The sequence below is a fragment of the Manacus candei genome, unplaced genomic scaffold (assembly GCF_025592945.1).
Source record: "Manacus candei isolate 608988 ecotype Guabito, Panama unplaced genomic scaffold, ASM2559294v1 h1tg000071l, whole genome shotgun sequence".
Taxonomy (NCBI): Eukaryota; Metazoa; Chordata; class Aves; order Passeriformes; family Pipridae; genus Manacus; species Manacus candei.
In genome coordinates, this window is record NW_026138119.1 from 4,090,404 (window position 1) to 4,112,313 (window position 21,910).

A 21,910-nucleotide genomic window follows, 5' to 3' on the forward strand; every position below is an offset into this window, starting at 1 on the left:
TTGATTTATGCTTTCCCTGATGTTTGTGCGGTCAAAGGAGATACAGGACCATTGTTGGAACAGCCTTTTCATATCCCCTCTTAAGGGGCTTTGTTCCTGTTTAACTGGGTTTCTTAGTTTAAGTAATCTCAGTTATTTATTTGTGTTATTAATGTTATGTATGGAGGACCCCTTGCTGTTGCTTCGCTTATTTCCAGGATCTGGCATTTAAATCTGTTCCACCATATTCCTATACTGGGATAACTCTTTGTAGTATGTGTAAAATTTGTTCTCCTACCTGTAGCTCTTCAGATCAGCTCAGCACTGCAGCCCAGGGCCTTGCAGCCTGTTTGGCTCCATGTTTAAGCTGGCCTTTGGACATAATTTAATCTCGTACAACGCATCAACTCCATATGCTTCTTCCCTGTGCTTGTGCTGTGGCATCACTTTTCTCCTGGACTTCTTAGCAGCTCTGTGGTACCATTCCCTCCCTTACCTGCGTCCAGACATGTCATTCCAGCAGCAGTGTAATGAATGGTGCTGGTCAGGTTTGGGGAGCTGAATCTGAGCGTGCTGAGGCGGTGACACAGACACCAATCTCCATCCCTGTTCCCAAGGAGAACAAGCAGTGTGGGGTCAGAGCACGTCCCCAGGGATAACAGACGTGCTCAGTGATGCCCTGTATGTGCTGGCAGGAGCTGTCACCCAGGAAGAGAGAAGGGGGAAGCCTCCCCTCACCTTCTCCAGCCCAGGAAAGGAGCCAGCGGGGTGACAGCTGGAATAAAAGCTGACTTCCACTCCCCTGCTGGAGCGTGGGACCTGCAGGCTGGTCCAAGTTCCCTGTCTGTCTGTCTCCCCCAGCCAGGGAAGGCACAGGTGAGAGCAGGGCTGGAACACGGGCTGGGGTGGGAGCTGGTGAGCAGGAACAGGCGCTCTGCCGAGCAAGGGTTCTTTCCTATCCACTGGGATTTCTCTGTGGATCAGTTGCCAGAGCCTCTTGTTTCTGCAATTCTCCTTTTACACGATTCAGCTGAACATGTCATTTTGGCTGGTTGTCATCAGTGGAAAAATGTACTGCCTGCCCTTGGGTGGGTTTTTGAAAGGTGAGCAGAGCCAGAGCTTCGCTGTGTTCCTTATCCACCCAGGTTGTAGATGTGTGTTTCCAATATCTAATGAAATCTCACTATGTAATTTAACTTTTGTGGTAGATGACAAAGGCTGGTTTGATTTCAGAAATGAGTTTCCCTTACCTTCCGGGGCTACACCCATTCCCATCTTTCCTTGCAAATTTTTGTGGCTTTGTAACCTTTCTCCTCTTTTCTACCAGTGATTTTTCTTTCCCTGACTGTTATGCAGAGGGCCCAAGCAAGCAGGGATGGAAATTACAATAACAGAGCACCTGGGAGGCTTGAACTCGTCACACACTGATTGCTAAGCAACACAGAAAAATGTTTTTCCTGTTTTTCTTTTGGTTACAGGCACCTTAGGTGGTATTTGTTAAAAGAGCTGACTGAAACATTCTGGCAGAAAGGTGATAGGGAGATAAAAGCTGCCTTTAAAGACCAACAGCTCAAGAAATAATAGTCTTTACCAGGGGAGCTCTGGTGTGTCTGCAGCGTGTCAGGCTTCAGCAGCTTAATGCCTGCTGAACTCTGCACTCTGGGGAGCGTCACAGCCGGCATGGAGGAGCACGTGGAAAGGGAAGAGTGTGACCCAGAGCTGCAGCTGCAGCTTCCTCTAAACGTGGGCATGGTCTGCAACAAAACTCACTGGGTATCTTGTGATCCTCTCGAAACAACGAGCTCAGGGTGAGCTTTGGTCCTTGCTTCCCTGCCTCCCCCTGCCAAAACACTGTAAGCACCACTGTCTCGGTGCTTTTCACAGCGTGGACCCTGTTGTCTTTGGCTTTCTGGGCATATTTTAATGTTAGCAGTTATATCTTGCCTTTTATTTTTCTGAGTACTTTCGTTTCACTGTAAATGCTGTGCCGTGCCTTGCTGTGAAGGAATCTAGGTGCCTGCTCAAAGTGTGCTGTGGTCACTTCTTCCTGAGAAAGTGGCTTGGTCCCTCCCCATGTTGGCCTTGTTCTGATGAGCTTTTAGAGGTCAGAAAGCCTGAAAACCAGAGGTTTGTGTTGTCACTTGCTGCTCTAACGGAACACCCACAAATATTTAACAAGTTGCTTGGAGAAGAGAAGGCTCCAGGGAAGACCTTGGAGTCCCCTCCAGTTCCTAAAGTGGCTCCAAGAGAGCTGGAGAGGGACTTTGGACAAGGGTCGGGAGCGACAGAACAAGGGGGAATGGCTTTAAAGTGAAGGAGGGTAGATTTGGATTAGATATTAGGAAGAAATTCTTTACTCTGAGGGTGGTGAGGGACTGGCACAGGTTGTCCAGAGAAGCTGTGGCTGCCCCATCCCTGGAAGTGTTCAAGGGCAGCTCGGATGGAGCTTGGAGCAACCTGGGATAGTGGAAGGTGTCCCTGCCCATGGCAGGGGGTGGAACGAGATGGGCTTTATGGTCCCTTCCAACCCAAACCAGTCTGTGATTCTATGATTCTACTCCAGCCAAATAGATGGTGCAGGGAGTAGGATGGAGGAGAAATATTGCTGCAAGCTCTTGAGTCTCCAAGGCTCGTGGAATAATTGCATTGCCATCGCTGAGCTTCAAGAGCCGGCAGCCTCCGCAGGAGATGCCGTAGCCCAGCTGTGCACAGGGGCTGCAGGAAATGAAACACAGAATAGCTGGATGGAGAGTTTTAGATCCTAATTGCCCAGGGATTTGGTGTGCTTCCTCTGCTAGGAACTGACAGTAATTAGGGGCTTGCCTTGCCGTGTTGGATGTTTGGCACGGAGGAGAGAGCTGCGCTCCTGAATTAAGCCGGTGCCAAATCAGTAGCTGCCCATGGGGGGCCGTGGGGAGGAGGGGGTGCTGCAGCTGGGGAACAGGTGCCCCTGGCAGAAGTGGCACAAAGTGCAGGAGAGCCTGAGCCAGCCTTCCTCCCTTGCCAGCACAAAGAGTTCATAGTGCCTGATCCGCCGGGAAACGGCCCCGAGAAACGCCCAAAACCTGGAGGCAGAGAGAGTGATCTGACTGGATCTGAAATACTCAGCAGAGAACTTCCTAAAATCCACTGGCAAGTGGTGGGTGGCTCACCCCTACAGTCTGGTTAAATTGAGGCACTGATCATGTTTGCAAGCAAGAATTGGGTCTGGGAGGGCCTGAGGGCTGGCTGTGATCTGTTGGTCCCCAAATTTTGGGAGCAGTTGCTGTAATCTGACATCTATGTACAGATTGTGCAAACAGAGCAGTGACATTGTTTTCCTTTCTCTCCTAAGCTTGGAGGTTTTTCCTTTGTCCTGAAGTGGAAGAGATAGTACTAGTTTATTTTTATACTGTTATTGTTGCTTATACAATAACCTTACAGTCGAGCTTGGGCAGTGGAAGATGGAAGTCTTCCAAATTAAAATCGGGATGTCCAAAAAAATTTTGATCCAGGGCTTAATGCCTAACCTTGAGTTAATAATTCTTTTCCATCGGTAGCACTTTTCCTCTGAAGTGCCTTAAAAACATCAGCAAGAAGGGCTTCCCCAGCCCCACAATAGAAGGAAGTGCTCTCGGCTCCATTTTGGAGCCTGACACAGACGCGCCTCGGGAGTCGGTGCCAGAGCTTGGGACAGAGGCCGGATAATGTTGCAACTCCCACATAAACCAGCCCAGTTCCTGTCAGAGGCCGCTGGTTTGGGTTCCTGGTTCCCTTGCTGCTCCAGCAGGGAAAGCTGGAGGTGTGTGATGCTCCAGAGGGGCTCAGCTGGAGGTGATGGGGCTGATTCCTGCCTTCTCTGGTCAGGGCTGAGATGAGCTGTTCTCGCTTCTTGGCGTCTCCTGCTGCAGCTTCACTGAGACTCAGAGAAAATATGGCTTTTTTGAGGTGGTGCCAGCACATGCCCTGGGGGTGGTGGCAGGAGCATTGGGGTGTTTGCAGGCAGCTGGATGCCACCAACCCCCCTGTGGAAGTGTTTCTGAGGGATGCTCGGGGAGGGGGGGGCAGCCTCGCTCTCTCAGCCCATGGCTTGGTGGGAAAAAAACCCCTGCAGCAAATATTGAGCACAAGAACTGGGTCACTGTGAATTTTGCCCTGTAGGAAATATGCTGGAAAGCCCAGCTCAGCAGCAGAACAGTGAGATGAAAGTGAAGAAAGGCAGGAGCTCGGAGGGCTGGAGGATGGAGATGAGGGGGATGCTCAAAGACCCACATGTATTAGCCTGTATGTGCTCAAAGTCCAGTTATTAACTGAACATATAAAGTCTGAATCTGCAGGTCCTGACTCCATCAGGTTCACCCAAATTGATTCCTAAACCAGAAAACTGGCTTAGAGTTTGCAAAAGCCTGCCTGCATTTACCCACTCCGTGTTATTGACCAAGAGGGAAAGCCTGGAGACTGTGGCAGAGGAGCAGAGATGGGTGATCTGTAGGTGCTCCAGTGCTGGCTGTGTGGGTTTGTATTTATTCAACCAAGTGCTGATTTTGGAGTGGTGGAAAGACACAAAGTGCTGGGTTTCCCACAGCACCCAGTTCCTGGGCCCGCCAGGGTCGATGGGACATTTACTGCTGACATCAGTGCAGAAAAATCAGCGTCTTGTGAAAAGTTTTTTTGCTCAGTTTGCCAAATGTAAATTGATAGTATATTTTTTTAATGAGTCACCCAAGTGTGGATCATTTTCTTAAATCCCTGAAGTCACGTGCATATAAATCAATTGCGTTTTGCCACGATTTCCAGACCTTCAGGGGGTGCAGGGGAGAAGCCTGAGGGTGTGATCCTGCCTGTTCCCTTTCGGCTGGGGAAGGGAACAGCCTTAGGGTGTGCTTAGAGGCAAATTAGAAGCTCTGAAAAGTTATTTGTTTTGAATCTCATGATTTTCAAGAACCTTGCCCCTGACGGCTGAGTGTTTGGGGTTAGTTACGCTGAGAAAACATCCTGAACTTGGGCTCCTGACCCCGCTTTGAGTGTTTTGCTTTTCAGACCCAGAAGGTTCCCAGGAGAGGAGAAAGGAAACTGACTGGCTATTTTTAAACCCTTGCAGTTGCCTTCCTGCCTTATATTATTTATTATCCATTATCAGAAGTGTTTTTCCCCTGAAACCATCGTTAGTGGTCAACCAAGGGACCGGTGAAAATTGCCCATCAAACAGAGCTGCATCTTTCTGTAGAGGTCACACGAAGCTGGAGGGTTTTGCCAAAGTGAAAATGAGTGGTGCTGTTGTTTGTGATGTGCACTCGAGCAGTGCCTGGTGATTCCAGTGATGGGCCATGATTACACTGCCCTAGGGCTCAAACACCAAAGCAGAATCTCCCTCCCAAATACTTTATAGGCCAGAGAGGCAACACTGATACCTGCTGGAGAACTGGGCACTGCCTCCAGTTTTGGCATGTCCTGAGCCAAGTGATGCACGCCACTGATGAGTTTGGTAGCACATCTGGCAGCATCACATGGTTCCTGCACGGCGTGTCAGTGGGTCTGAGGACACCTCTGCATGGAGCATCATCACATCCTTCTGCAGCAGAGAAAGCTCCAGGGACCTGGGGGGGGGGATCAGGGCTGGATCTCTGCTGTGTTAAAACCTGTGTCACCCCCCAAAGAGCATCCCAGAGGTGCTGGGCTGCCACGGGCACTGCAAGGCTCTGCTCTTGGGCTGGCTCCCCTTTCCCAGGCTGTCCGGGAAGTCCCCTTTGACCCTCTTTGGCTCCAGATAAGCAGGACAATAGCCCGTGTTGTCCTGGCTCATCTTCCTGCCTGGTAAACTTTCCAGTTTGAAGCCTTCACATCCCTGGCAGCTTTGTTAATCCTTTCCTGCCTGGGCAGGAGCTGCGGGTGCCCTGGGAAGAGCTGGATGTGTGAGCCTTGGCTCCATGTTCTCATTGGAAATAAAGCTACAGGGCTGGAAGGCCCTGGGAGGCTGATGTTATTTCAGCTGTGGAGGGAGCTGAGGCATAAAAGTCCGGGTTTTGGCGGTGTCAGCAGCGACTGCCCGGACCCGTGATGCAGTTTCTCGGCAGCGTGTTTCTCGGCAGCGTGTGAGGAGGGAAGGGGAAGAGCAGGGGAGGGCAGGAGCACGCTGTGCTCGGCACAGGGGGATGATGAATGACAAACAGTTTTCCCCATTTCTCTTTGCGTCTGAAAACAAAATTATGTTGCAGGGCTTCAGCATCATCTCGGAGGCTCGGGGGTTCTCTAAAGTGGGATCTGCAGCCCTGCTGTCCCCCAGGCCTGTTTTGCTTTCCCTGAGTCCCTGCTGGGCTGAGCTCAGGTGCCCTGGTGCTTGGGGGGCCCTGGCACGGGGAAGGGGTCAGACCCTGCTCGTGGCACCGACTCGCTGCGGGGCCTCGGTCACATCCCTTCATCTCCCAGGGAACACTGCCTGCCTGTCCTGTCACCCCATAAAGCCCAGCTGTGGCCAGCGAGGGGCTGGGCAGCGCTCTGAGCTCATGGGCTGAGATAAAACTTGTCTGTTCGGATGAAGACACGTGCTCTTAAATATTCATGCGCTTGCATCTAGTACTTTTTTTTTCTTTGGGTGTTGGTGCGTGAACCCCAGGTGCTTTACGATCCTCCTCCAGGGCCGCTGTCACCTGTGTGACTTCGCTCCCTCCCACCCCCGTTAACACCCCGGTGTTTCCTCCGGCCAGCACCGCCCACGAATCCCCCCCCGAGCATCAGCCCCGCTCCCGCCGCCCCTTTTCGTGGCCTCGGGGGTTTTCACGCCTCCCGTTTCCCCGTCCCCCCTCCCCGCGGGGGCCGAGCCGAGCCGGGCCGGCCCCCGGGGCGGGCGGAGGCTGCGGGAGGAAATCCAGTGCCTGGTTTACAGCCTCGCCGGCCCCGCCGTGACATCAGCCCGCTGGCTCGGCGCGGGGGCGGCTGCGGGCTCCCGGCGCCTGCCCCGCTGCTGCGGGAGCTCCCGCACGGCACCGCACGGCACCGCACCGCACCGCCGCGGCTCTCCCCGCCCGCCGCCTCCGGACACCCCCCGGCTGCCCCGGGCATCCCCCCCCAGCTCCCCGCTGCGGCTCCCCGGGCAGCCCGGGGGTCTGGCGGGGCCGGCGGCGGGGCGCGGGGCCGGGGATGCGGTGGAGCTGCCCATGGTGAGCCGCCGCCGCGCCCCGCAGCACCATGTCCCCGCCGGCCCCGAGAGGATGTTCGAGGGCTGCCGGCGGGCGCGGAGCCTCTGGGGCGGCGTCAGGCTGGAGGTGGCCGGCGAGAGCAGCCCCGTGGTGCTGCACAGCTTCACGCAGCTCGACCCCGACCTGCCCCCGCTGGAGGTGAGTGCGGGATGCGGGTGGAGATGGGGCGTCGCTGCTGCCGGGAGTTTGCGAGGGGGGGGAGGAAGAGGGCTCAGCCCGCGGCGAAGCGGGCCCTGGTGCACTCCCCTCTTTAGTTTGGGGTTCTCTGCCTTGCTGGCAGAGCTGGCCCGGAGTTTGGTGAGGGAATTTGTTGTAGGCAGCCTGTTACACGTAGGATGTTTCACAGAATTCTGTTTCGTAGAATCACGGAGTGGTTTGGGTTGGGAGGGACCTTAAAGGCTCATCTCGTTTCAACCCTCTGCCATGGGCAGAGAAACCTTCCACTAGACCAGGTTGCTCTGAGCCCCATCCAAGCTGGCCTTGGACACTTCCAGGGATAGGGCAGCCACAGCTTTTCTGGAAACATGGGAAAGGGCCCCACCACCCTTACAGGGAAGAATTTTTTCCTAATATCTAATCTAAATCTACCCTCCTTCATCTTAAAACTATTTTCCCTGTCCTATCATTGCATGTCCTTTGTAAACTCCCTCTCCAGACTTCTTGTAGGCCCCTTTAGCTACTTTTGGGTGTTTCATTTTACTACATAAAGGGATCCTCCTGCTTAGCTTTTTTTGTGGTGAGTCCCTGTGCCCTAGACTGGCAGGCAGCTGCTGGGCTCTGCTGGGAGAAACCAGACACTCTCCCTCCAGCCACCCAGGGAAAGGGGCAGATGGTTAAAACTGGGGGCTTTTAATAATTTATTTGAGACTTTGGTGGCAGGAGGCTGCTCAGATCTGAGCTGCTTGTAAAAGCCTTCAGGCTTGTCCAAACCACAAAAGTGTCCTCTGGGAAGGTTACGGGCACTGGGAGGACTTTCCTGGAGGATGTAGAATATTTGTGCTTGTTTGAATTCGACCTCGGGTTGTTCAAAGTCAGAATGGTCCCTGTGAGGCCCAGGTGGTTTATTGATGGCAGTTGTATGCAAAGGCACCCAAAATAATCTGAGTCAGAGCTGGGCCTTTTATCTTAGTAATGGATGATCGTCATCGGTGTGATGGGAGTGTCACTGATGGGGAGCAAACGGTGTGTCAGGAGAGGCTCAGCTGGAGGAAGGTTTTGGCATCCAGAAGTCCCAGCCCTGTATGCTGGTGGTGCAGGGGTTAATATCAGCAAGGGTCAGCAAGTCTGGCTTTGCTGGGATTTAGAGCCAGCTGCAGATGTGCTGTTCTAGATGCTTCCCACTGGAATGGGGATGGTAGAGGGGGGGAATCACCACTAAAGCCTCTTCAGTTACTGTGCAGATATCTGCCAAGGGCAGCCAGTGTTTTGAGGGGCAATGGCTCCTTCTCCCAGTGCCAAACAATCTACCCCATAACCTGTGATGGGAAGTCTTGGTCAGCCTTGGACAGGAAGGGATGACCTCAGGCTCCGGCTGTATCGGTTCACCTCTGGCCTGGTGGCAGCGGCTCATCAGCTCTGCCGAGAGTTCAGGAAAGCTCCATCCAGCTTATTTTTCCCCCCTCTCCCCTCCCTGCTGCTCTCTCCTGGGGGTGGGCGTACTGACATCCTTTGGAGAACATCATCTGGTTCGTGTTATGCCTGGCAGGAAGTCCAGCCTCGCCGGCCCGCGGCGCTCCGGGAGGCTGAGGGGCCGCGCTTTTGGCAGGGAGAGCAAGAGGAGGGGGGAGGAAAAGAGGGGGTGATGCAGCGTGTGCTGCTCCTCTCATCCCAGGGGAGAGCCTGCCTGGCACATGCAGCCCCCACACACCCCGACAAGCCCCTGTGCATCCCGGCTGGAGGAGGCTCTGGAGGTCAGGAGAGGGTTTGGCATCATCCTGGGGGCTGTGAAGGAAAAGTGACCAGGGCTGAGGGAGGCTTTGCTTGGCCCCCACTGGCACTGAGCAAACCCCTGCTCACCCAAGCATGGCACAGAGACAGGACTGCCAGCCAGACCTGCTCTGAAGTTGTCTTTGCCCAGATTTCTGTTCTGGGCTGTACATGATCTGTGCTGTGTAATGGTCAGATCACAGTCCCAGCATCTGATGGCTCAGGCTTTCCTCTCAGCCCTGAACAACTTGCAGACAAATTCCCCCTTTCTCTGTTCCATCCATTTGCAAGTGATGGCAAGAAAAGGGGCATCCCAGAGGGGTATATGGTGACCCATGGCCGCCCAAGCAGCTTTGGGATGCTCAGAGAGCTGATAAACCTCCAGCGTGTTCGGTTCACGACCGGGGAAAGGATAAAAGTGTCAGCATTGTGACAACTGTGGTGGCAGGAGCCTGGCGTGGTTGTGATCCTCGGGTAGAGTTACTCTGCAGGATGCATGCTGAGAGGAGAAGGCAGATTATTTGAACAGGAAAACCTCCAGAGACCATCAGTGTTTTTGCCAAGCCCTGATGATGGCCCCGGGTCCGCAGTGGGAGCCTGGTGCTGCCACCTCTGCCAGAGGGATCTGTGCTCCGCGGGCTCACCGTGTTCCCAGCACTGGGACAGAGCTGGTTTCGGCAGAGCTGTGCCAACTCATGGGTGGACAGTCTGGTCCCACAGGGAATAGAGGATCCCTGGAAAGCTGCTGGGCAGGTTGCAGGGAATGTGGATCTGGTTCTCTGCTCCTCGCTGGGCCCCTGTGGATGTTGGCAGGGAAGACTTTGCCTGTATCCCGCGGCAACGGTATCGATCACCAGGCATCACTCGGAGGCTTCCTGGCCACCTGAGCCAAGTGTTCTTGCCGTGATTCTAACCACAGGGGATGGAAAATTTAAACTGTCTCAACTGCTCTGATTGACAGAGCAGCTTTGCAGATCTTTTGTTTTGACCTTTCCAGTTCCAGTCCGTCCCAAATCAGCAGTGAGTGTCAATCCTTCCTGTCCAGCAGGAGCCACAAAGCGAATTTTGTGGCCCTTCTCCTGGTCCTGCTGGCCAAGCATGCCCTAAACACCACTGCAGATGACACAGACTGAAACTTTCATGAAGCTGATGTTGCTGAGCCTCTAGACAAGGCTGGGCTGACGCTTATAAAAAAGCTCCTGTCCTTGCTGTTCTGGCTCTGTTTGTTTTCTGAACAATTAGATTTTCAGCTGCTAAATGCATCCTTGAAAACTTGAATGGCTCAGCCCAAATGCCTTGGAGGTCAGTGCTTGTTCTTTACAGCTGGGAGGGAGGGGTGAAGATATCTCTTAAAAGCCATTTTCTTTTAGCTTCCTATGGTGCCTTTGGAATAAGATCCTTTTCTCCCAGCCTGTTCTCCTCCCCCAGGCACAACCTGATATGTCCCTTGCAATTTGCCTGATGAACATCATCTGTTGGTATTTCTTGGATGGGGACCTACCTTCTGGCTCACTTCCAGGGAGGTTTGGAGCTGGAGGTGAGGCTGGGAGCAGGCTGAGATGCTGGTTGTTGGTGGCTGATGCACAGTGGGAATAACAGAGGTGGGAGGGATTTTTTTATTATTATTTGATATGGTTGGAGAGAAGTTGGAGAGAGGCTTCTAAATGTGTTTGTATAAGAATTGTGTTACTCAGAGGCTGCCATGCCATGTTTCCATAGGGCTGGGAATCCCCATGCTGGGATCCCACTGAGGTTTTAGTGGATTTAATCCCAAACTGGCAACCCTAGAAACTGAAATCTTTGTTTATTCACAGGCTGAATGGGACACCCCCCACACCCTCCCCAGGCCACTCCTGTGCATTGGAATTGCTCCCCAGGCTCCCTGCAGTGGGGGAGGCAGGAGGTCCTGTGCTGCAGCTCAGGGTGCTTCAAGCCCCCCCAGATCACACTATTCCTCCACTCCAGCCCTCTGTTTCATGGCTATTAGGGTGGGATCAACAGGCAGGAGCAACTAAATGCAGTCTTGGAGTATTTCCCTGCTTCCCTGTGCCTGGCTTTGGGGTGTGATGAGCAAAAGGAGCATCAGGCTGGCCATGCCTGCAGGGATGGGTCTTGCTCAGCCGGAACCCACCACTGTTTGAGAGCTGGGCTGGCTGTGACCACCCCACAATTAGGGCCAGAGCATGACCTGCTTTTAGGGCCACCGTGGTCGGTCTGGCTGTAGGAAGGGCTTCACCACCAGCGGCTCCTCCATCACCCTTCCCAGCTCTCTAATTGCCATCCGCTGTGTCCCCCAGGGATGTGTAACTGAAGGAACAGAGAGCTTATTTAGGTCACTCTAGACCACATTTAAAGGCTGGGTATCCCCTGCTCACACTTTCTCTAAGGCCGTTATCTCCAGAGCTGCCTAATGACCGGCTTTCAAGCGGGCACGTTCCTTTTATTTAAATATATCCTTGCAGCAGGGCTGTTTCAGTTCTCAAATATTTCTTCATCTCCCACGGACTCAGCAAGAGGGGGGAAAAAAATGTGGTTGCTAAGGAGCAGGATTTGGATACAAAGCTGGCTGAGCTGCTGGCGGGGGGCCCGAGGGGCTCCGGCACAGCTCGTGGCAGGTCGGAGTCTGTGCATTGCTTTGGTGGGACGGCACCTGTGGGGTCTTGGTGAGGGGGTTTTTGGGGGTTTGAAACATTTCTCAGGCCTTGGGGAGAAAGAGTTTGAGTTTTAGTACTTGTACCTTCCCCAGATCGATACGTTCATCCCGTGCTGTTAGTGTGCACAGCGCTGGGTTAGATCCCAGGGCAGCATCCCTGGCTGTTCCCAAATGTGTGCCTTTGCTCCAGGGCTCTGTGGGACCTTCGTTCTGCAGAGAGAAGCACCTGTAGGCTGAAAGGTGGGGCTGGCACGAGGGCTCCTAGGAGGGGGGGACATGTTAAGCATCATTCTGAAACTGTGTGGCAGCCTCTGGCTGCAGCATGTGCCTGCCTGCGAAACCCAGCAGCAAGGGAAGGACTTTGATGTTTGGATACCTCAGTTGTCTCATTCCCCATTGTTTGGATACTTGAGTTGTCAGTTTGTCTCATTCCCCGTGTGGGGACTCACCTGCCTGTGCAGCAGCCCCAGCCCTCCTGGCTCACGCAGCTCCAATAAAGATGCATCTGGACTTTGCTCCTGAGTAGTTAGGGGAAGGGAGCTCTGGCATGGAGCACTAATCCCAGTAATCCCAGCTGCTCCCCAGGCTTGCAGGTTGGCCGTCTGAAGGGAGTCACGGGGAGGGGATTGCAGAGGGGCAGAGGTGTGAGGGCTGCTCTGGGCTCACAGGCTGGCACAGGGGTAGCTGCACTCAGGGGTCATCTAGAGTTTGCAGAAGGGCTTTTGTTCTCTTTAACACCTGGGAGCAGCTCTCCCAGAGGTGTCAGGAAGGTCCTTTCCTAATTCTCTGCCTGGGCCACGTGGTTGTGTGGGCTGCAGTGAGCAAACACTGGTCTCCTTTGGTGCAGTGAAGTGGTGACTGCAGCACCCAAAACCTCTGTCCCTCTCCACCTGATTTTGTTCGGTTTGTTTTTGTGACGTTATGCAAATCATCTCTCCAGTTTTTGGTTATGTTCCCGGGGCTTTGTTGGCACAGGTTCTTGTAGGGCAGCACTTCCACGTTAGATAATGCCAAGTTCTCTCTACCTGAGGGTCAGAAGTTATGTGACAGCTAAATGTCAGTGGAGATTAAGCGCACGCAGGGGCACATGGTGTGGCCTGTTTCACTTGCTTAGCTCTGCAGCAGCGGGTTTGTTTTCATTACACAGTTGGTATTTCCATGAGCCCTGCTGTCAGAAACATGCTGGGACGGGAAAGGGCGTTTTCCTGCTCCACACGTGGGGTGCTGGGTGCCGGTGGGCACAGCTGCCTGGTGACACCCCCAGAGACAGGATGGAGGTGGCTCTGGCTGCCAGGCACCAGCCGAGTCCTCAGAGCTGACAGGGGAGGAAAAAAAGTTGGTCCAACTTGCAAACAGGGCAGATTGGAGAGGAAACTCAGCAGAGGCAACTTCATCTGGAATGCTGAGGCATTATTTTTAGAGCGGCTTTGCCCTCTGCTTACCACACTTCAGCAAACAGCAGCTGAGCCCAGGGCTTGTGTGGAAACCTGCTTTTCAAAGGCCTCACTACCCGTCTTACCAGAACTTCTTTTCATGTGATGGAGCAAAACCACGCACCCTTTCCCTGCTCTTTGCAGTGGTTGGGTCTCCATGGAGACTCACAAGCCAAGAGCCTGCCCCGGGCTCCCTGCTCCAGCCAGCGTGTTCCTCTGTGAAATGATGTGTTTGCTTTGGGTTCGCCTCTTAGAGCTGGAACAAACTCCAGGAAACCATCGTTCAGCCAAGCTGGGCAAAGCAAAGCACGTTGCCTGGGACTGGCAGGGTGAAAGCTCAGCCCTGGGAAGTGAATAAGGATGCTGGAGCATGCACACCTTTGTGTGGTTGGGGGGTTCAGGACCTCATCATCCAGTTTAGGCCAAAACTTCAGAGATTTTGCTCAGACACCTGTCTGAAGGGCTCAGCTGGTGGCCTGCTGCTGGTGAGGTCTGGCTCCGTGCACTGGAGCAGCAGGAGCTGGAGGATGTGGGAGGTGTGAGCTGGGGCTGATGGTGTCACCCCCAGTCCTCCCATGCTGCGACCCCAGCGATCACTGCGCACCGTTCAGAGCAAGGCCAGCGCTCGGGTTGGTTTTTCATCTTTAAGCAGCCCAGCTTTTCTCCAAATGTTGCTATTTGTTGGCTTTTGATGGTATTTTTAATGGGCATTTGGTCCCAGCTGCAGTTCTGCTGGTCAGATGCTCCTGCTGAGCAATGCGTTGGCGGTGCCCGTTGCTGGTGACTGGCACTGGGATTACTGGGTTTTCAGACAATGTGGTTTGCTCGATTCAGTCCCGGTTGCAACAGCGAGAGCTGGCACCAGGACAGGCCTGGCTGGTCCCTCCCTCGGAGCACTGGGGTGACTCAGAGCGTAGCTATGGCTCATACCAGTGTCATAACAAACACTTATTCCCCGAGGTGCTTCTTGGGGGGTGGGTATTCCACAAACTCCATCTCTCCCAACCCTCATTCCCATGGATGTTAGCGTGTTACTCAGCTCTGGGAGGATTGGGGCTGTTGGAGGCTTGACCTGTCTTATCCAGGCACTGTCAGAGGAAAGGAAGGTGGGCACCTCTACCCTCTTTGCATTGATGCTGCCTCATAGTCATTGTGCACTTCAGCTTTTTGGGTATCCCACGGTGTGTTCCCCAAAATCATTTTATTAAATGAGAGGATGAAGTGCAGGGATGCTCACCTGTGGCTGAGGTAATCCCAGAGGATGAACAGGGCAGGGTGGCAGGAACAGACGAGTCGGGGTGGGAGCGTGCCTGTACTGGCTCACCAGAATGCTATGGCCAGGAGGAACAGGCTCACCGTGTGGTGTTTTAGCTCCTGTGAAAGAGTATGAGGGAATGTTTGCCTGCAAATGCCTGGATGACCCAGTGCCAGGTTGAAATCCCGATGCCCAGGGTCCCTGAGCAGGCACAGATGGGCTGCTGCAGGTGCTGGTTTGTCTTCATCAGCTGTCTCTGGAAAAGGGCTGTGCCTTAAGTGGTGGGAGAAAACATGGTCCCAAAAGTCTGTGCTGAGTCAGAGTAGGTGGGAAAATGGAGTAATCCTGTGTGAAGCTACCTCCCTGCACTCCCAGGGTTTGGCTGACACCTGAGGGAGGGCTGGCTGCCTGCTGGTCCTGCCCTGGCTGATGCTCCAACATGGTCCAGGGTTGAGCCCTCACCTCCAGTGCAGGGCTGAAGGTCTGGAGAGGGAATTCATCCCACCAGCCCGGCTGCCAGGGCGCCCACATTCCTTGTGCCACAGGCTCTGGCACACCCAGCACTCAGGGCAGGACCTCCCTGCTGGGGCTCCTGGCATGTGTGTGCTCAGGCACTTGTCAACAGCTGGATTTTTATTTTTTTTTCCCCCAGTTAATTTCTCCCTGAAGGTGCCAGTTAATCTTAAATTCTCAGTTGCTTCAGCTGTGGAAATCACACGGAGTTGCCTGAGCATCCTGATTGCAGACCCCCCAGGTGTCGGCTTGTTGACACCTGTCCTGTGCCTGCTCACTTAGCACCTCCTGCCTCGTTGACACCTATTTAAGTAATGCTCTCAAGGTGAGATTTTCTTGATTACAAAGCAAAACTGCTTCTCTCCCTTCCAGCTTCCCGCAGGCGCCCGAGGGAGGGGAACAACTAGCAGGGTACCATGCAAGGGGAGAATCTCTCCCAGCCCTTCCCTGGAGCCAGGGGATGTCCTGACACCCGCAGCTGGGATGTGCTGGGACACACTGGGGCTGCGGGTGTCAGGAGGAGGCTGGGACGAGCCAGGCTGAGCCTGGATCTCCGCACGGCCGGCAGCAAATGGAGAAATCCTACGTCATCCTGGCCGGGGTGGGAGCTGGGCGCGGGGGGCACGACCGGAGAACAAAGCCTCGCATTTATTCCTCCCGTCCTTTCACCGGCAGCCCCTCGCTGCCTCCCCGCACTGGATTGTTCCTGCATTTTCTCTGCTTCAGCTGTTTACTGGGTCACCCTGGTGCAGACACGCACACAAAGAGCGGAGCCATCCGCCGAGCCCGTCCCTGTGCCACCGGCGCTGCGAGCCCCGCTCCGGCCCCGGGCAGCACAGTGGTGCCATTGAACCGGCTGGGAGAGCGCCCTGCTCCAGGGTCAGGGTGGGCTGGCGGCATGTGGAGCCCCCCCGGGCGGGCATCCTCTTCTGCACATCGCTGTGGCGATGGGATTTTAGGGAGCCCCCCCCCCCCCTTCCCCCGGGAGCTTTGGGCTTGTCATCTTCGCCCACGCTTCGATGGCACCAGGTTTAGTGGAGGGAATGTCAGTTGACGTCAGGCAGAGTAAACACACATGGGTGGACACATTTATTTCACGAGGGTTTATTTTGGTTCAGCTTGTCGGAGCTATGGATACGTCTCAGCTACATCGAGATGAACCTCGCTCGGGTGGAAGCGAAAGGTGATGGCGCAGTTGCCATCTGCCAGACTGGGACCAGACAGGGCTCTTGGACAGCCTCCAGCCTGTCCACCCCGATCTGTGCTCCTTCAGAATTCCAGAAAGATGGCACTTGGCTTTCTTTTCCTCTCTGCAAGCTGCTGCAGGCGAGTGACTGCACAGGCAGCCATTTACAGCTTAGCCAGGCTGTTTGGGAATGGTGTGTGATAAAACTCCCTGGGAAGGTCACCGTGGGGCCGGTGGGATGGTTCAGCATGGCATGGGGGGCTGAAAGCCACCTCCTGGGGCTGGGCTGGTGTTTCCCACCTGGCAGTTGCTGCAGCTGTGATTGTATCTTTGCCCTTTCTGCATATCCCACCTTGCTCATGCTGCAGGAGCGTGCCCAGGTGTGCACTTTGTTTGTGCAGGGTGTACGTGCCAGGGCAAGGGGCAGGTTTGACAAAAGAACCTGGTTTTATTGCAGCTGGTACTACTTAAAATTAATTTTTTGGCTGGCACAGTCTGGACTGGCACATTGGCTTTGAGCTGAGAGCTGGAGAATATTTATTCAAGGTTTTGTGTCTCTGGGAGCGTGAAGACTTGACTTTTGGGAAGATGCACTTGCTTGCAGGTTGTGATACAATGCGAGGGACAACTATTGCCCTGGAGTTGCTGCAATGAACAAGTCTGTGTGTCCTGGTTAATGTGTGTTAAGACACAACTGACATTTTAGGGGTGACCATTCCAGTTGGTTTCAAGGAACATCAGCTCCAAATGCCAGCCTCGTCACTATCCATTTGCCAGTACACGTGGCAGTTTTGCTGACACAGAAATAACACACTTGGTGCACAAGGGCCCTGTTTCAGCAGTGGAATTGATAGAGTAATGTTAGGTCAGGTAGGCTTGAACTCTTCAGGACACTCTCCATGTTTTAATTCACATTTGAACAAGGCACTGGGGAGCTGTCATGTTGCATGTGACTTACAGGTGCTGCTGTACACCCAGAAAAAAAAAATCACTTCTTGGGCTTGTTTCAGTTATGTTTTTTACAGACATTTCTCTTCCACCTTGTTAAAACACAGACCTCTGTTCTGAGCTGAAATGACTTAGGACGAGGCGCTCGATCTTTATTTAACCTTACAGAGCAATACGTATTAATTTCTTTACACGCCAGTTTTCACCGGTCGTGTCACTCTGGTTTCACTTCCAGTAATTACCCACGGGCTGTGGGCAGTTGCTCTGTGAGGGAAGTCCAGCTGTGTCCCTGGGCCCCGATGCGGCGCCTGCGGAGGCGTCGGTGCTGAGCAGGGGATGGTGCTGAGCAGGGGATGGTGCTGAGCAGGGGATGGTGCTGAGCAGGGATGCTGCACACGCCAGAGAGATCACGAACACAGAGCCAAGGGCTGTGGAGCAAGAGCTGGAACTGCTGTGTCGGCCGGATCTTTTTGCCATCAACTTAGAGAGGAAGCAAAACCTGCTGCACTCAGTTTTCTCCTAACCTTCCTCAGCCTGCAAAGGGAGCCCATCCCAGCACGTCCCTGGTAGGGAACATGAGGGAGTCCTGCTTGGTGGTGTTCTCACATGGGATGCAAATGTCTAGGTGGAGGTGCTGGTGGATTTCTCCACTCCTGGGCATAGGAAACACAGGGTTTGGAGTTAACCAGTCACCTCTGGCACTGCCTGTTGCAGATGGAGTTTGCTTTTCCCTGGGGAGTCCCCCTAGCAAGGCTGATCCCTCCCCACCTCAGGGGCCTGATCCTTTTCCTTGAGGGCTGGGAGGATGGAGTGGACATGCAGGATCTTTGAAGGTCTTTGACTCTTGATTTCCAGACCATAAAAAGAGCGAAAACGTCTCTACATGTGGGAAGGCTCTTAGTTTTCTTTAAAAGCAAACCAGAAGCAAATGGGGGAGGAATCCTGTGTATCTGCTCTGTCTCATTTCTGGACCCGAGTGCTGAGCTCCTAATCCTGGCTCCAGCCACTGACTCACTGCGTGCGAGTCACAAGATGCCTTTGTAACCGATCCGGCAGCTTTCCCTTCTCCCTAAGCCACGAGGGTGGAGGAGCTGCCTCTGGATACTGTCTGTAACTCCTCTGGCTCACAGACACAGGGTCAGACCTGCCGTCGGTCTCAGGAGCCCCAAACCCCGAGGGAATCCCCACAAGAGGCAGATAAAGGGTGATGTGCCCTCCCTCTCTGCCCCATCCTGCATGTGGTGCAGGGTGAATCACAGCTCCAGGGCTGTTCCCTGTGGGCACAGCTTTCCATGCTGAAGCACCTGAAACAGAGCAAAGGGTGTCAGGGAAGCCCAGCTGTGGAGCCCAGCAGCTGATGGGGAGAGAACAGGCCCTCAGCTGTCGCCACTGGCTTGGTGTCCTGGCAAAACCACCCCCTTTTCATGGAGGGTTTAAGTTTAGCTTCTGGCCCTTTTTCTGTTCCTTTCCTGTTTCCTCCTTTGTTTTTGTGTTTTAATGGGCTGTTGGAATCGGTCCTGGTTTGAAGCAGCTCGGGGGAGGCAGGCAGGAAGGCAGAGAGTGTTGAAAACCCAAAGGAATTGTGTCTATCTGCTGAACATCTCTACATGGGGAGCAGCACCCGGGTGGGGGGCTGAACTCCATCAGCAGCAGCAGGAACACGGCTCAGGGAGAAAGGAGGCAGTGGGATACCAACTTGCTCGAGGCTGGCATTGACTGGGGGGAACCATTGTACCCCAGTGCCACCATGGTCGTTACTGGGATGGTGTTTGGGACCAAAAGTCCTCAGTGGGGCTGCTAATCCAAAGGACATGCCGTGAGTCACTGGCGCAGGCAGGCACCAGCGTGGGCTCCTTTCCTTCCCCTGGATACAGGGGAAGTTTGGCAGCTTCCTCGCCAGCTTTGGGCAGTCCTTGTAGCCTTCCTGAGCACGGCTGGGGGAAGAAAACTGCTGATGAGTGCGAGGAACAGCTGATCCTGAGCGGCAGAGCCGTGGGGGAACAGCCACCTCAGGGCTTTCTGCCTGGAAGTCCCCAGGAGGAAGGGTGTTGTGCTGCGTGCGCTTATTTTGGATGCGCAGGACAGGGGGTGCTTCTGCTTTTGCGGTCTCTATCTCGCTTCACAGAACTGCACTTGTTTTCCTTTCGCTCGCCGGGGGTGACTTTTTTCCTATTTCCTTTTACATAACGTCGCACTCTTCAGTTTACATAAGAGGCCTCAGACTCTCTGCTGTTCGTTGCATGGGTTCAGGGGTTACTCCCGAGGGCGAAATGAAAGTTAACCTGGGGCTCGTGGCAGCCGTGGAGGATATGGCCTGTGGTGGAGCCCGTTTCTTTCGTTTCCTGAAAGGCCCATTTCCCGCTGCGAGTGGGAAGGGATTATTCTGAGAAAACACTGGGGATTCTAAAGACAACCCCCCCACTTTCTGTTTCTGGCTTTACCACCTTTCATCAGGTTCTGTCAAACCTTGTGCAAACGCGGAGCTTCAATGAGAAACTCCTTGTGACATTGGAGGCTCAGCTCTGCCTTTTCTTGACTCGTTGGCCAGTGGGACTGTTAATTCCCAGCAGGCACACATTCCCAGCTTTCCATGGGCAGGGTTAGTGTCTGCTTTCTCTCTTGTGGCTGGTAGCAGCAGCATTTTGAAATCATGATGCAGAGAGACTCTCGATTCTGTGTTGTACCTGTGTGCAGAACAGGCATTTTGTGTAGCTCAACTGAAAGGGAACAGAGTAACACGAATATCTTGATTGTTAAACCAGCTGTTGTCCAGGGAGCATCAGTAAAAGCACTTTGAGCAGTTGTGCCTCGTGCTGAAATTAATACCTTTTTCCACAAACTGTTCATTATTTTATGCCTTTGGAGGCCAATGCACTAACCCAGGACACGTGGCACCAGAGCTCTTAAGACCTGGTAATTGTTGGGTAATTGTCTGTGTAATGTGTAGGGATGCTGTCACAGTTAATCCTGTACTATCCTCTTGTCTTACTAAAACCACCTTCAGTGGCTGATCTCAAACACTTTCCAAAATGCAGATCCCTAGCCAATATTTTGCTTTGCTGTTTGGCTTTTGCATTTTCCCCTCCCTTCAGCTGGCGAGAAGAGCCGAAGGCAGAGTCCCTGCTGCTCTGCCTGGCTCTGCAAGGGTCCCTCACTCCCTTCCTCCAGGCTCACAAACCTTGGCTACGTCTTAGAGCTCCTTATTAAACCTCCGTGTGAAGACGTGGGGTTTGACACCACGCCGAGTACAAGAACATTCACCAGACAGTGGAGGAGTTTATTGCACTGAGCAGAGCGGGAATTCCTCCCTGGTGTAGTCACAAAGGCTTTGAACCATCAGTGGGAGCTCCGGCAGCCCGGGGCTATCTGCAGTTGGAGGAGGCAGTCCCCAAACCCAGGCAGCCATCTGGTGCAGACCTCCGGTCTCATATTTCAGGGGATGAACTCCTGCAGAGTTCACTCACGGCTGCTGCTGCAGAAGCCTCTGCTCTGCACAATTGGGCGTCCAATACCCCTGAGTTAAACATGTGGTTTTTCCTTGTGCCCCTCCATCCAGAGGCCTTTTTCCTGCAGTGTGCAGAGGAGCAGGGTTGCACACTGAGCTGGAGAAATCACAGTCAAATATTCATTTTCTATGTCTTCCTTTTTTTGATGCCCATCTTGGGGTGTGTTGGATCTCACTTTCTGGGGTGCTGGGTCCCGTCTGTATGAGTTTGGTGGAAGGTGCAGATGCCATAAACATAAACATGCTCAAAGTTAGTGTTTTCACAGGAAAACTTTGCTGAATCATGTTGCAGCCATTTAAAGCTCTGCATGGGGCTGTTGGATTCATCTCTTGTACCAACAGAAGGGACTGTGTCTTGTGCTCAGGTCTCCAGGTTGAGCACCAACGAAGGAGGGTTTGCATGTGGGCACCAGGCTGTGGTTGTGCTGACTGAGCCTGACTCATGTTTCCTTCTGCTATGAGGGGCAGAAAATTCCAGCAAACGTGTAAGGCAGGCAGTGGGGAGGAGTGACTGTTGCAGTAATATTTACCAGCACTTCTCTGTCTCTTTAGAGACCATTTTGAAGGCAGTCAGCTTCGGTCGGCTTGCTGGAAATCCCACTGTGAGTGTCAGAGCTGCAGCATTGGTGGCCAGTGCGTACATAAGCCACAGGTCAAGGTTTTGAGCCTCTCCCAGCCCTGATCCCACCCCACCTCCTCATCTGCAGAAGGAGAAACGTGCCTTTGGTGCAGGTGTTGGGAGTGGGGCTTCACTGGCTCCGTCCTGCCGCTGCTTCTTTTTGCTCCGTTGGTTTTTAACCAACGCGCGCGGAATGCACAATCAGCATCTCGGAGAAGCAGCAGCCGTAGGAAAGAGGAAGCTCATGCAGAATATAAATAGCCAAATTTTAGAATGTGCCAGTGTAGCAGCTCGGCTGGCTCTTGGCGTGGGCCTGGTGCAGACACCGCTGGGAAGCCGCGGCCTTCGTGTGTGGTTTGCAGAGGGGGAACTTCGGGGGATATCGCACAAGTCAGCAGGACAAAAAAATGAATGAATCTTGAATATGGGAAGGAAACGAAATGTGCTTCTACGCACATCAAAATGGGGCGTATCCCCTGCACGGGACACGAAGTACGGAGCCAAAACCCCTGCAATACTTTCCACTGTAGTTGCACAGCAGCTGCCAGTGATTCATGGGTTGATCCTGGGATGTTTTGCCCTCCCCATGTGATTTAATTTATTAATTTAGTCGCATGTCAACAGGCATCTAATTTTTTTTTTTTTTAGATATTTGTGTCTGAGATTTACAACTGCCCAGCCAAGTCTCTTTTCTGAGTTAGACTGTACAGGGCTCTGG

The 21,910-nt window shown here is 53.6% G+C and overlaps 1 protein-coding gene across 4 annotated transcripts in view; it reads left to right on the forward strand.

Moving 5' to 3' along the window:
* Window positions 1–21,910, forward strand: part of RALGDS (ral guanine nucleotide dissociation stimulator) — a 58,728-nt gene that overhangs the window by 26,267 nt on the left and 10,551 nt on the right. The window contains exon 1 of one of the 4 annotated variants that reach the window (XM_051807437.1): window positions 6,863–7,292. The exons of 2 other annotated variants lie outside the window; for them this stretch is intronic. In XM_051807437.1, the coding sequence (XP_051663397.1) occupies window positions 7,113–7,292 (180 nt within the window). In that variant the 5' untranslated portion in view covers window positions 6,863–7,112. Of the gene's footprint in view, window positions 1–6,862; window positions 7,293–21,910 lie in introns of those variants that run through there. One more of the 4 variants, XM_051807435.1, reaches the window with a different exon arrangement.